Source organism: Ranitomeya variabilis, chromosome 1, assembly GCF_051348905.1.
Source record: "Ranitomeya variabilis isolate aRanVar5 chromosome 1, aRanVar5.hap1, whole genome shotgun sequence".
In the NCBI taxonomy this organism is placed as follows: Eukaryota; Metazoa; Chordata; class Amphibia; order Anura; family Dendrobatidae; genus Ranitomeya; species Ranitomeya variabilis.
In genome coordinates, this window is record NC_135232.1 from 816,410,706 (window position 1) to 816,427,155 (window position 16,450).

The following is a 16,450-nucleotide window of genomic DNA, read 5'->3' on the forward strand; positions in this document are numbered from 1 at the left end:
CTATGGGGCCATAATCAAAGGTGCAGGGCATTATATATGGCACAGCTATCTATGGGGCCATAATCAAAGGTGCAGGGCATTGTATATGGCACAGCTATCTATGGGGCCATAATCAAAGGTGCAGGGCATTGTATATGACACAGCTATCTATGGGGCCATAATCAAAGGTGCAGAGCATTGTATATGGCACAGCTATCTATGGGGCCATAATCAAAGGTGCAGAGCATTATATATGGCACAGCTATCTATGGGGCCATAATCAAAGGTGCAGAGCATTGTATATGGCACAGCTATCTATGGGGCCATAATCAAAGGTGCAGAGCATTATATATGGCACAGCTATCTATGGGGCCATAATCAAAGGTGCAGAGCATTGTATATGGCACAGCCATCTATGGGGCCATAATCAAAGGTGCAGAGCATTGTATATGGCACAGCTATCTATGGGGCCATAATCAAAGGTGCAGGGCATTATATATGGCACAGCTATCTATGGGGCCATAATCAAAGGTGCAGAGCATTGTATATGGCACAGCTATCTATGGGGCCATAATCAAAGGTGCAGGGCATTATATATGGCACAGCTATATAATGAGCATCTATGGGGCCATAATCAAAGGTGCAGAGCATTGTATATGGCACAGCTATCTATGGGGCCATAATCAAAGGTGCAGGGCATTATATATGGCACAGCTATCTATGGGGCCATAATCAAAGGTGCAGAGCATTGTATATGGCACAGCTATCTATGGGGCCATAATCAAAGGTGCAGGGCATTATATATGGCACAGCTATATAATGAGCATCTATGGGGCCATAATCAAAGGTGCAGGGCATTGTATATGGCACAGCTATCTATGGGGCTATAATCAAAGGTGCAGGGCATTGTATATGGCACAGCTATCTATGGGGCCATAATCAAAGGTGCAGAGCATTGTATATGGCACAGCTTTCTATGGAGCATCTATGGGGCCATAATCAAAGGTGCAGAGCATTGTATATGGCACAGCTTTCTATGGAGCATCTATGGGGCCATAATGAACTGTGCAGAGCATTATATATGGGGCAGCTTTATGTGGAGCATCTATGGGGCTATACTGAACGGTGCAGAGCATTATATATGGCACAGCTTTATGTGGAGCATCTATGGGGCCATAATGAACAGTGCAGAGCATTCTATATGGCACAGCTTTATGTGGAGCATCTATGGGGCCATAATGAACGGTGCAGAGCATTATATGTGGCACAGCTTTATGTGGAGCATCTATGGGACCATAATGAACAGTATGGAACATCTATTTTTAATTTTGAAATTCACCAGCAGCTGCTGCATTTTCCACCCTAGGCTTATACTCGAGTCAATAAGTTTTCCCAGTTTTTTGTGGCAAAATTAGGGGGGGGGTCGGCTTATACTCGGGTCGGCTTATACTCAAGTATATACGGTATTTATTTTTTCATCATCAAATACTGTATGTTAGACTTTGACTTCTTCTAAAAGTACCATTCACACCACATTACGTAGACCGCATTAGGAGACCAAATGCCCACAGATGTGAGCTCAATGCCCAGCCTTAGTGACATCAACGAGGGCACAATTTTTTTCCAATCTACAGCACGCAGATGCAAAGTCCAGAGCACATCAATGCTACCATGTCTCACACATACACATGGAAAGCTAATAAACATCCCTGTGCTGTTCCCCAGATATAATTACTATTCAGATGTTGAGTTTGTATATTTTACAGTATAAGTTTAGCATTGCTTCAGTTAGGTATATTACTATTGTTAGACATATTGCTATGTGTCGTCTGCTGGCCAATATTTGTTACTCATATCTGTAATTCTAATTTCGCATTCATATGGGTGTGTCTTCCCTGCAGTTCGTAGGTCACTTGCTCTTAGCAGCCATTCTTCATGCTGTGAGACAAGATGCACATTTACTAGGCTTGTGAAAACACCAATATCTGAGCACCTCCAAACATCAGCAACCTGTGCCGGCGACCTCAGAGAAAGTTACTGCATTGTACCTAGGCTCTAAAAAACAAATAAAACAAGATTTGAATTGTACCAACACTGTGGTTCAGCATTCAAGTCTGCGGACGCCGAGTATGCAATTGGTCCTGTCTGCTCCCCATCTTGGAAAATGGAGGTAAGAATTCTCACAGCCCCTTATCAGTCACCTCCATTCACCTTATGTGGAGACAGAACAATCCCCCCCAAAAAGCAAACAGTCATTATACACAATGTGGTTCACTTTTATTTACAGTTTGCATCAAATACATAAATTCTAAGTACAATTTGTAAGCAAGTCAAAATCCACTACAATTCTATATACATACACACATTTCGGTCTCTGAACTAGGGACCCGCTTTCCAGATTTATGGAATAGTACCTGCTGTAGGGTATATATTACATCTTTATCTGATGTGGAATGTTTCATTGGCTTTACCTGGTGTGGTCACAATTCAACCACCATACATTTTATTAGTAGTGATAAGATATGTTACCTGTATCCTGGATTTTGTGCCATTTTTACTCTTTCCACAATATGGTCACAACCTCATACTGCTCATAAAGAGTTAAAAGGAACGTGTCAATTGATAAGGAGTACACTTTCCTACAGATGCCCCAATTATGCAGAGTCAGAGGGCACAAATTGTACCCACTATACGGCCTTCTGATTTGGCAAATAAGGAGCAGATCGATGACTTGCCCCCTATGCCTCTCCATATTTTGCATGGCATTTATTAGGCAGGTTCACAGATTCAGTCTACATAAAACATCATACTGATGCCATACAAAAGAAAAAAAATAATAATTTTTTAACCTTACTTGTTCTGTTACCCCTATGATAGCCAAGACCTGAGGCATCTAAGGTTTTACTATTGTTTGCATGAAGTACTGTGTTCATTATAATGATCGTTTGAGAATTACGCCCAGGTTATACATTTCACAAAGAATGCTGATAAGTATTGTTCAAAGCCATTCAATATTGTATATATTTTAGAAAAACATAAGGAGTTGGCACCACCAACTAAACAACAATTAAACAGTTTATAAGGCGACTGAGTACAAATGATGTATGTGGCAAAAAGGCATTAAAACAATTTAAAAGTGTGCAACATCAGATACAAGACTTAACAAAACACCATAAGTGCTGGTATCAAAAACACCCCCTACTTCATTATAGAAGATGGCTAACTCACTAGCATAGAAAATACCATAGAAGTATACCAATAAATATTCCTAAAATGAATACTACAAAAAACAAACAAAAACAAGGAGGGCTGCCAAAAGAGACTAATTGGGTATGAGGTAACCTCACACGTATCTTCACGAACGCGACTTCCTCAATATTTTGAGATTATCATCATTTATGTATTTGTATTAATGAGGAGTGAAAGTGCTCAGATATGTTATCCAAGTACTGGAGGTATGTTGAATGTATTACTCTGAGTCCCCGTGGCAGCATGCGAGGATTGCCTGTTTGTTAGGGAATTTCCGCATGTTTTGGGGCTGTCTAACGGCCGTGAAACATGCAGCGACGGGGACTCGAACATATTATTCTAGCACACGATACTCGGATAACACCCGAGCGTGGTCAGATAATCAGATATCAGAGCACCCTCACTCATTACCAATTGGTATACTTCATTTGACTTACTTATCTTGGATCTGCAGATCTTATAGAAATTGTATTTTTTAGGACAGCAGATTTGCAGTCTTGTATGATGAGATAGAGGGTATTTTGACCCCAACACTCCTATTGGTGTTTTGTTAAGTCTTGTTTTTAGCTTTGTGATGTTATGGATTTTTAGCCACATGGACTTTTTGTACGGATTCACCTAATAAATGATATTGTTATTCAGTGTGCAAGACCCATTTCTATAGCTGCCTTTCTCCTTATTGTATACATTTCCCATTCAGATCCGAATGATCTGCATCTTCTTCTGATAAGGCATAACTTCATCTCCACTTTGGAGAATACATTATCTCTCTGCACATAAAGACCTCTGAGTCATAAGGAGTGGATTGAGTAAAAATGGACACAGATAATGACAGATATGCCACATTGCCTGTAAGACTCCCTCTACATGGAGAGCCTGTGCCCCCAAGATGGAAATACTGATGCAAAAAAAATTAACACCCGCTGTGCTTCATTCGAGTGCACAGACGTGACCCTTCACTAGGGATCCGCTAAATGTATTCATGCAAAGTAGTAAGGAGGTGCCTGGTGTCTCGTCTCAGCAGCTGCTTGTCAGAATATTCATTTCCCAGCAGTGGGAAACGTCTTTAAAATTGATTATGCAAATTCTAACAAACGTCTAAGAAATATCAGAGACATTTCCTAGAAAAGGGATGTTCTACTGATCTATTGGAAGACGTCTTTTAGTGTCTATACCAATGGAGTGCAGGACGTCTACATGTCTGAGACTTCAATTGGATGCGTACATCTGGAATTTTGCCTGACATACACCTCCAAACTAGGACATGCCACTTTACATATACCTCTGCATTAAAAAGGCCTACTGCGGTATACGAGACCAGCAGCAGCTAAATGGACACTTTTTTAGCCCTATGGATACGTTAGCCGCCTAGCATAGTATACGTCTGCCTGTAAGCTTCATTTTTCAATGAAACGGTAAATTATTTCCCTGTGAAATGAGCTTTATCATTTATAGTCACAATCGAATTAATTAAGCAGCCCACTCATATGTCTTGTCTCATACGACGCAGCCGAGACCAGACACAAGATATATCTGGAGCTGAATGCATTAACCCCTGGCCTTATTACAATCCCAACACACAATCACTTTTACCCCCCTTGCAATGTAGCATGTATATCATCACATTTATTATCATTGTCTACTTCACCTTTCTTAGCATTCCTATACAGTACATGCACATAGTAGCCTATCAATCAATGAAGGGGAAAATTACACTGGAAAAAAAAAAAAGTAGACACCAAGGACTCCACTGTCATGATGCTTCTGCGCATTGCAAGGAGAGGTACGAGGTAAAAAGGTCTGTTTGTCCTTGTCACAGGACTGTCACATCAATAGAGGAAGACTAGCAAACAGACAAGATCATCTGTATATACAAACCTGCATTAATATTATTTATAACACTACAGTAACTCTTCAGTCCGTAGCAAAATAGAGACTTTCTTTCAGAGAAACTACAAACGTCTCTTCACAGCAGTTAAGCATCCAGTCCGTTACGATGCATTGCAGGCCAGATATTCAGGAAAACATGCATACGTATTTCCCAAAATTCCAGTGCCTCTATGTAGCCTCTTGGATAATAAATGCTGATGTCTGAAGCCGTGATGTGTTTGTACGACAAAATGGAAAAGTGGTAAAAAGCTCACATATAAAAATGCAATACTACAAAGAGGAAGGAATGTTGGGGGAAAATAGCTTTGTCGCAATATACACTCAGTGCACAACTTGCCCTGTATTAAAATGTTCTGTACAGACCTTGCTGCAATAAATAAGAAAGTTCCATGATCCTAGGTAAAGAATACACAAGCAAATCACAAAAACAAGGAAAAATACTGTAAACCGCTCTCGTCTATATACACATACTGTGTTACGCTGTAGCCTATAGTTATTAGGCTTTAGCTCTGAACTAGAACATATATTACTTCCAAAATTAATAGTAATAAACGTCCGATGAGTCCCACTGTTGAGTTTACCATCCAGCGGTAAACTAAAGCTCTAGACCACAAATTAACTGCTCAGCATTAATGGGTTAGGACCCCCGGCCAGCGAGTGGTTGTCAGTCATATTACAGCACTGTGTTCCTTTGTAATGCAGGAGGAACAGCTGGGTAGGATTGATAAGCAGGATGTTGAAACCCAGTAAAGAATCGAGATGCGACTGAAGAAATAAAACTCGGTGTTGGGGGTGACTGTGAAACATCAAGTGATTGTTTTGTCCTAAGCAGACTAGGCTGACAAGCCAGTTATGATTCATTTCATCTGACTGCCCTCGAGCGGTCTTGATTCACGTCTGCTCCGCCGGAAAGCCTCAGCTGCTTGCAATGCAATGCACCCATCATTCCAATCCCACAGTGCAAAATGTGTCCAGAAAGAATAGTCATTTCATGACTGTGACTTCATACATTAGACCCTGCCCAAAATTGCGGACCTAGAAAATAAAAAAAATAAAACTGTAAATAGAAGTTAAAAAATATATAGATACCCACCCATATATGCTAATTAAACAGTACATTGATGAGTCAATAAGACTCACAATATACAACCCCTGGCAAAAATTATGGAATCACCGGCCTTGGAGGATGTTCATTCAGTTGTTTAATTTTGTAGAAAAAAAAAAGCACATCACAGACATGGCACAAAACTAAAGTTATTTCAAATGGCAACTTTCTGGCTTTAAGAAACACTAAAAGAAATCAAGAACAAAAAATGTGGTAGTCAGTAATGGTTACTTTTTTTTTTTAACTAAGCATAGGGGAAAAAAATTATGGATTCACTCAATCCTGAGGAAAAAATTATGGAATCACCCTGTAAATTTTCATACCCAAAAATAACACCTGCATCAAATTAGATCTGCTCGTTAGTCTGCATCTAAAAAGGAGTGATCACACCTTGGAGAGCTGTTGCACCAAGTGGACTGACATGAATCATGGCTTCAACAGGAGAGATGTCAATTGAAACAAAGGAGAGGATTATCAAACTCTTAAAAGAGGGTAAACCCTCACGCTATATTGCAAAAGTTGTTGGTTGTTCACAGTCAGCTGTGTCTAAAATCTGGACCAAATATAAACAACATGGGAAGGTTGTTAAAGGCAAACATACTGGTAGACCAAGGAAGACAAATTGTCAAGACCGGAAACTTCAAGCAATATGTCTCTAAAACAGGAAATGCACAACAAAACAAATGAGGAACGAATGGGTGGAAGCTGGAGTCAACGTCTGTGAAAGAACTGTAAGAAACCGCCTAAAGGAAATGGGATTTACATACAGAAAAGTTAATAGTCATATTCCGTGATGACTTGCGAATCTGCATTGGGCAAGGTGATGATGCTAGAGCTTTTGTTTGGTGCCGTTCCAATGAGATTTATAAACATGATTGCCTGAAGAGAATATGAAAATTTCCACAGTCATTGATGATATGGGGCTGCATGTCAGGTAAAGGCACTAGGGAGATGGCTGTCATTACATCTTCAATAAATGCACAAGTTCATGTTGATATTTTGGACACTTTTCTTATCCCATCAATTGAAAGGATGTTTGGGGATGATTAAATCATTTTTTCAAGATGATAATGCATCCTGCCATAGAGCAAAAATTGTGAAAACATTCCTTGAAAAAAGACACATAAGGTCAATGTCATGGCCTGTAAATAGTCCGGATCTCAATCCAACTGAAAATCTTTGGTGGAAGTTGAAGAAAATGCTCCATGACAAGACTCCAACCTGCAAAGCTGATCTGGCAACAGCAATCAGAGAAAGTTGGAGCCAGATTGATGAAGAGTACTGTTTGACACTCATTAAGTCCATGCCTCAGAGACTGCAAGCTGTTATAAAAGCCAGAGGTGGTGCAACAAAATACTAGTGATGTGTTGGAGTGTTTTTTTGTTTGTTTGTTTTTCATGATTCCATAAATTTTTCCTCAGAATTGACTGATTCCATAACTTTACCCTATGCTTGGTTAAAAAAGTAAGCATTACTGACTACCACATTTTTTGTTCTTGATTTCTTTTAGTGTTTCTTAAAGCCAGAAAGTTGCCATCTGACATGACTTCGATTTAGTGCCATGTTTGTGATCTGCTTTTTTTCTACAAAAGTAAACAACTGAATGAACATCCTCCAAGGCCGGTGATTCCATAATTTTTGCCAGGGGTTGTACAAAGTATATACTCAGAATAGAAATGGAGCATAAACACTAAAAACTGTAGACGCCACTAAACATATAAAAGTTTTAGGATTACAAACACATACAAAATAGAATAACTTAAAGATAAATAAGAATTAAAAACACAATTGGAGTCAGTATTTGGTTGTTGAATCCAAATCTCTTTTGGAATAGGAGTATCTGGAGTAGCAGAAATGCACCCTTCCTCGATTCATGGTGCGGCCTGTGAAACACACCTCAAAGTTTTCCATCTGTCTTTTTCAATGTGATTCTCAGGACTCTCGTTCTCATATGAAGCCAGATAAAGACCTAAAACGGAAAAGGAAGCAATGAAGTCTACAAATCTCAAGAGAACACATACTATACTAAAGATCAGCTAAAATGGACAATCCTGAAGTATATCGAAGTCTAGCTACTAACACAGCAGGTCTCTCAGAAGCATCTTCAAAAGACTGAAATCCAGTGGCGTAACTACAAAGTTATGGGCCCCGGTGCGAACTTCCAAATGGGCCCCCCCCCCCGCCATAAAATTCAATGTAACCCCCATAGAATACAATGCAGCCCCCCTCATAGTATAATGCAGCCCCTCCATACAGGGGCAGTGAGAAAGACACAAGCAAATGGTGACTAGGGGGCAGGGGAGAGGGCACAAGTGGGCAAGGAAGACAGGCACAAGGGGACACATGGGGGCTAGGAGGCAGGGGAGAAGGTTACAAGGGGACTAGTGGGCAAGGGAGACTGACACAAGGGGACAATGGAGACTGACACAAGGGGCACACGGGGACAAGTGGGCAAGGGAGACTGACACAAAGGGCACACGGGGACTAGTGGACAAGGGAGACTGGCACACGGGGACACACGGGGACAAGGGACAAGCACAAGGGGACAAGGGAGACAGGCACAAGGGGACACACAGGGACTAGTGGGCAAGAGACTGACACAAGGGATACAAGCACAAGGGGACACACAGGGACAAGTGGGCGAAGGAGACTGACACAAGCACAAGATGACAAAGGAGACTGACACAAGCACAAGGGGACATAGGAGACAGGCACATGGGGACACACAGGGACTAATGGGCAAGGGAGACTGGCACATGGGGACACAAGCATAAGGGAGACAGGCTCAAGGGGACACACGGCCCCCTGACCTGCCAGAGCCGCTTGCAGCTGTGACCGTGGTAGTTACGCCGCTGCCTCACACACACACATACTACAGATATCACACACACACACACACACACACACACACATCATACTACAGATATCACACACACACACACACACACACATCAGTTATCACACACACACACTACAGATATCACACATACTACAGATATCACACACACACTACAGATATCACACACACATCATATTACAGATATCACACACATACTACAGTTATCACACACACACTACAGATATCACACACACACACACACACACACACACACACACACTACAGATATCACACACACACTACAGTTATCACACACACACTACAGATATCACACACACACATACTACAGATATCACACACACACACACACACACACACACACACAAACACACACACCAGAGATACCAGCTCATATACACAACTCACAATCTCCTCTCTGGTACAGGGGTGGCTGATGTAAACCGGCTGCAGCTCCTCAGCTTCTCCTGACTAAAGCGGCTCTGTCCCGCACCTCCCCCCTGCTCTCGCCTTCTGTCCCGGGGTTATTTTGGCTTTCTCTTAAATACGATCTCATTCAGAGGTACATGAGATGTATGAGGGGGAAAAAACAGATTGAGAAGCTGTCTCATCGTGATGACTGGAGCTGCTTCCTGTCTCTCACGTGCCCCGGCTGCCCCCTTCCCCTAGATACGCCTCGACTGTTGCTGTGCAGGAGGAATCTCCTGCACTGCAATATGGTGTTGGGTGCCAGCACAGCCCGCACAGTGGTCTATCCAGCACAGCCCGCACAGTGGTCTATCCAGCACAGCCCGCATAGTGGTCTATCCAGCACAGCCCGCACAGTGGTATATACAGCACAGCCCGCATCTCTCGCCCCCCCGAGAATGCCCCCACAGTCCAGTAAAAAAACAAAAAAACACTCTCCTTACCTTTCCTCTTGCCAGCGTTGCTTCCTGCTCCGATCTCAGGCTCGGCTGCAGTCTGCCCGGGACACAGCAGGTGCGCGATGATATGACGTCATCGCGCACCTGCAGTGTCAGAGGCAGAGCGGGGAATGATGGGAGAGGGAGCGTCTGTAGACGCTCTCTCCTCCGTCATTGCATTTAGCAGTGGCGACCGCTGCAACCGCGGTAGTTACGCCCCTGTCCATACTGTACAATGGCCACACATAGTGCTCTATACTGTACAATGGCCACACATGATGCTCCATACTGTACAATTGGCCACACATGATATTGCCTACAGTATAATGGCCACACATAGTTACTCCTACACACGCGGCTGAGCTCCGTACACATTGCACATGCGGCTCCCCTCCGTACACCTCGTACACACCCGGCTCCGCTCCGTACACCTTGCACACACGGCTCCGCTCCGTATACCTCGTACACACATGGCTCCGCTCCGTACACCTCGTACACACATGGCTCCGCTCCGTATACCTCATACACACGGCTCCGCTCCGTACACCTCGTACACACACGGCTACGCTACGTACACCTCATACACACGGCTCCGCTCCGTACACCTCGTACACACACGGCTAAGCTCCGTACACCTCATACACACCCGCCTCCGCTCCGTACACCTCGTACACACACGGCTCCGCTCCGTACACCTCGTACACACCCAGCTCCGCCTTGTACACCTCATACACACACGGCTCCGCTCCGTACACCTCGTACACACCCAGCTCTGCCTTGTACACCTCATACACACACGGCTCCACTCCGTACACCTCATACACACACGGCTCCGCTCCATATACCTCATACACACACGGCTCCGCTCCGTACACCTCATACACACACGGCTCCGCTCCGTACACCTCATACACACCCAGCTCTGCCTTGTACACCTCATACACACCCAGCTCCGCCTTGTACACCTCATACACACATGGCTCCGCTCCGTACACCTCATACACACACTGCTCCGCTCTGTACACCTCATACACACACGGCTCCGCACCATACACCTCATACACACACGGCTCCGCCTTGTACACCTCATACACACACGGCTCCGCTCCGTACACCTCATACACGCACTGCTCCGCTCTGTACACCTCATACACACACGGCTCCGCACCATACACCTCATACACACCCGGCTCTGCCTTGTACACCTCATACACACACGGCTCCGCTCCGTACACCTCATACACGCACTGCTCCGCTCTGTACACCTCATACACACACGGCTCCGCACCATACACCTCATACACACACGGCTCCGCTCCGTACACCTCATACACACACGGCTCCGCTCCGTACACCTCATACACACCCGGCTCCGCCTTGTACACCTCATACACACACGGCTCCGCTCCGTACACCTCATACACACACAGCTCCGCTCCGTACACCTCATACACACACGGCTCCGCTCTGTACACCTCATACACACACTGCTCTGCTACATCCACACAAACCCCTCCTGACCTCACACAAAAGCTTACCCTCCTCCAGCATGATGACAACCAGCACTGCACTACTGTCCTGCACTACACGGAAGCCCTTGATCATGTGACTCCGACTCCTCCCCTCCTGTGACCTCATCCTAGGTCCTGTGCGCACAGAGCAGCTGCAGCTATAGTAGTGGTGTGCGGCTCTCTGCGGTGGAGGGGCTCTGCTGCCGTGACAAGTGCAGTCCCACCCGTGATCGCGCATGCACTGAGAGAGTGCACACGCACCAGGGCCTGTAAAGAAGGTTTATTTAAAGGGCCGGCGGCCCATTTTGTAGCTCAGAGTTCTTAGGGGCCCCTAAGCACTGCGGGCCCCGTCGCAATTGCGACCCCTGCGACCGCGGTAGTTACGCCCCTGCTGAAATCAATCTACAATTAAGGGTACTACTTGATATGGATTATAGGTAATGAACAATGAAGAAACATAAAATACACAACTGAATATTACAAGGTTGGGGCTATGAGTTTTAGGATACCATAAAGTATTATTCAGTAAAATATACTTTACAAATTGAGGCAGTCAGTGTTTCCAAGAACACATACCATCTTCACTGAATATAGGAGCAGTCAGGACATAATGCAGAATTTTTCGATCCTTTTCAAACGGGCACTCAACTTGCTTCCAAGCCGTAAATTCACTGACTTGCTTTGCCAGCTCCCAGAATTTCTGAAGAATAAGAAAACATGACAAGCATTATTTTCCACCTACGATCAAAGAGTTCAAGTCCATAATGTAACAAACTGGCATGTTCAGGGGAATCGTTCATATAAAATAGGGACGTTACACATCACAGTCACTTCCCAATGAAAGGGGCTACTCAAAATCTTACCTCAAAATTCACATGGCCATTGGGGAGGCGACTGGTGCAGCCTTCATTCAGGAAATAAATGTCTTTAATCAGCAAACTGCAGAATGGGATAACAATCTACAGGGAAAAATAGAAAATAAATATGTATTAATAAAACATTTCTTCATTTCATCCAATTATGAGTATTAAATGTTGATTAATCATTTATCACAACTTTCTTCTGAGCAAACAACTGTTCCTCAGGGGCAGTACAAGCAACTTTCCAAATAGGTTCTATAAGCCGCCATGTGGCAGTGCTGCCGGTGTATCGCTCTGGTGACATCATGTCGACTTTCACGTGGTATGGTGTCTTCACATCCCTGCACTGTCAACACGACAGACATTGTTGTCCCTTGGCTTTGACACTACTTTCCAGAATTTCTTTCCTCGCGACGAAGAAGAGAGCAAAAACTGGGTCAGGAGTGAGAGGTAACTTGTGAAACAGACATTCCCGCCAAGGCTGCCATGTGAAGAAAAGGAAAGGGAGAGTGGTCATAAGACCACCGGATGCAGCACAAATTTGGGACAATAGGCCTAGGAATGACTGGCCTGCCATTTGGGACAGCTTGACAGGTAAAAAGGAGAAAAGGGACAACCATTTTAAGAGACATACATCAAATCTACAGTTCTAGTTGGATTTCTTCTTGGTAAATTAAAAAGTTTCCTAAAATACCAAATTGCAAACTTACACTTTCTTGGCATGTACAGAGGCCCAAAAGTTCGTACCTCATATTCTCCATTTTTTTTCTAATTCAACTGACTTATTAAAACCTGTCGGATCCTTTTCACGTCCAACAATACATCCCAGATAATAGATAGAAATGTACAACCCATTACAATAGCATATTTTGTAACAGGTCCTTTGATCACACCATCCACCTGCATACTAAACATTCAGTACAAGAACAAGGTCAGCAAGACACCAATGAGCAGTCCCCTCCTCAATGATGTGGGATAGCGAGATACTTGGCTGATCTCCAAACTCCAGGAGAGAAATGCATGGACACAGCATTTTTGTTACCCATTTGGTAAAAGATGGATACTATACTTATTAGGAAAAAGCAGAGTTGCCAGGATGACGTGCTTGTTAAGTGAGAAGCTGTTAATCTAAAAGGGCCCATGTGTATGTCAGCATAAAATATGGATGGGTCCTTCTCCATCCATGGCATGGTATATGGAATACACTTACTACATACCTAAATTAGGTATAGCCACATATCAGCTGGTCTACAACCCAGGTTCTCAAACTGTGGTACATGTACCGTGGGGGGGGGGTGGCAAGTGTGCTCTCTCACACCAAGTGGTTAATGTGCTACATACACGATCACAGCCTTTGGGGTACTTTGACAAATTTTCAGTAGGGGTACTTGGCTTAGAAATAACAGTTACAACTTTAGACAAGGTCTTCCTGCCAATTCCAATGTGTGCAGGGTTTGTGATGATTGCATTGGGGAGTGATAACCAACACCGTAGCAAAGCCTAGAATTGGGAAGGATGACAACGCTAAAGATCCTTTTACACACACTGACTGGCGGCATGATACAATTGCTAATCCGTACACTTTTACACATGCAGAGCAAAGCAAACAACCATTCTATACTAGATCAGTGAGTGCGCACAGACTTCTATAGTTCTGCTATAGTTTACACAGGATGATACACCACCAAGAACTACGATCATGTGCGCTACACAAAAGATCATTTCACCCAATGACCAAGCATTCCTTATATCAATGCAAGCACTCGATTACCTTGATGTGTAGATGCCCCTTTGCTTATCCCCTTCCCAGTAAGTAAATAATGGCCACGATATTAGAAGCAATTAAAGTGGTGCATATAACCTTTAATTTAGCGTGAAAACTTGGAACACATCTAAACATGCATGCTATATTACATGTGCATATATGAATTAATGATCATTGAAGCAATCTGAATAAAAAGATAAATAATTTTGCCAATGGACTAACTTAAGAAGACTCCTTAGTATTACCAATACCAGGCACAAGAATACATTAAATTTAGGACGCACACAGGAAATGTTGGAGTTTACATACACTCATCCATCTGAACTTTCTAATTACATTCCTTCCATTGTGGGGCCCACAGAGTAAGATGCAGTGAAATCACTGTAGCGTCTCTGGCACGCTTCCTTACAGCATTGGAATAATGGAGGTTTCAAAACCAAGATTATTTAAGTAAGAAGATGCTTGGCTAATGATACCATATGCATTGGTAGTCAGGTAAAGCGTTTTAGTTTGTAATGGATTTGGCTGGTTGGTCAGTGACGTCAAAACATGCATCACCGATGGTTTAACCATTTACAAATCAGTTGTAAAACCTGAAATGTTACCTCCCTCTTCTTGTAATACAAAAGTAAAGGACATGGTGTGATCACGCTCTTCTATGGCTCTGTCATACATCCATACCACAGACTGCTGGTCTGCTCAGCATTTCGGACAACATACCTTTTCTCTGTTACTGTGGGCAGTTAGGGACCTTTGAGCTGCCCCTCGCAGAGCTGTTCTATAGTTGTAAAAATTGCTTGAAGGGTCCATTTGATGCTGTAAAGGGACACAAAAAGAATCTAGATTAATATGGTGATTACCAAGTCTAAGGTTACTAGGAGATCTGTAAATTCATATTGAATTGAGTAACTAAATTCTCCTCTTAAAGATTTCAATATTGAAAATGTCCTTTCATGCTGGTAACTTCAAATTCTGAAAGTATCATACACGTTTATCAAAGCATAATATATTACAGGTATTGTCCAGTCATCTAATATTGATGACCTAGCCTTAGGGTACCGTCACACAGTGCCATTTTCATCGCTACAACGGCACGATTCGTGACGTTGCAGCGTCGTATGATTATCGCTCCAGCGTCGTAGACTGCGGTCACACGTTGCAATGCACGGCGCTGGAGCGATAATTTCATGACGTATTTGCGATGTAGAAGCCGTTGGTTACTGTGCGCACATCGTATACAACCTGTGTCACACGATGCAATCATGTCGCCACAGCGGGACACTAGACGACGAAAGAAAGTTTCAAACGATGCTACGACGTACGATTCTCAGCGGGGATCCGGATCGCAGTAGCGTGTCAGACACAACGATATCGTATCGATATCGCTAGAACGTCATGAATCGTGCCGTCGTAGCGATGAAAATGGCACTGTGTGACAGTACCCTTAGAATAGTTAATCAATAACAGGTCAGTGCGGGTCCGACACCTGGCACACCCATGGTCAGCTGCGATTAGCTCTGGTGGGCGCTGGCCGCCAGACGTACACAGAGAACAGAGGGGTACAACACAGCTACATACAATTTGTAGCACCCACTGCCGAGAACTGCAGATCAGCTCCTATTCTGTGCTGAACGGATATCAGCTGATTGGTGGGTGTGCAGGGTGTCGAAAACCCATCCAACTGTATTTCAGCGGCCCAATCCGTAAACCAGGAAGAGGCTCCATAGCAAAAACAGAATGCAGGTGTTCTAGATAATATTACTACCATTAAAGCCATCACACAAGCACTCCATACCTCCAGAATATCAAACTTGGCAGTCTTCACTTTTGCCCATGTTTTCTTGAGGCGAGAAACGGGACTCATGTTCATTCCAGCTGTACAAAATAGAAAACATATACATATATCATATACAGTATGTACATACAACATAGGCCGTGTACTGCATCGTTACTGAATAGAGGAATATACTAACTAGTTTTTGCATATAATACTGTAGCTACACTTCACTCCTATAAAGTAAGGTTCAACTAGACTCCAAAATGTCTTCTGCAAATGTTGAGTTTCTTTCAAAAAACAAACTTTGGATAGTAGGCTAGCTTGTTTCAGAATATCTAATGTCAAATTCAGAATTCTGCTGGTTTCCCCATTACCAAAAGCAGTGAATTGTTAAAGCATGCCTGGCAGCAGAGAATCCATAGCTGTCTTCTTCCAGGTGTAACCAGCAGACTTCTGAAAGCAGCAAGGAAAAAGACTAAGAATACCAGAGTAATTCAAGTACCAGTGCATTTACCTAACATTGCAGTAGGAATATTCGGCATAACTATTGAA

General features: G+C 43.4%; 1 protein-coding gene across 2 annotated transcripts in view; it reads right to left on the minus strand.

The window, feature by feature from the left end:
* Window positions 1–2,234: 2,234 nt before the first annotated feature.
* The window catches only part of RASGEF1B (RasGEF domain family member 1B), a 659,413-nt gene continuing 645,197 nt past the window's right edge, over window positions 2,235–16,450 (minus strand). For both annotated transcript variants that reach the window (XM_077274616.1, XM_077274625.1), the window contains 6 exons: window positions 15,917–15,996; window positions 14,842–14,937; window positions 12,360–12,455; window positions 12,073–12,196; window positions 8,120–8,192; window positions 2,235–6,153 (listed from right to left, as the gene is read on the minus strand). In XM_077274616.1, coding sequence (XP_077130731.1) covers window positions 6,129–6,153; window positions 8,120–8,192; window positions 12,073–12,196; window positions 12,360–12,455; window positions 14,842–14,937; window positions 15,917–15,996 — 494 coding nt within the window. In that variant the 3' untranslated portion in view covers window positions 2,235–6,128. The remainder of the gene's footprint in view (window positions 6,154–8,119; window positions 8,193–12,072; window positions 12,197–12,359; window positions 12,456–14,841; window positions 14,938–15,916; window positions 15,997–16,450) is intronic.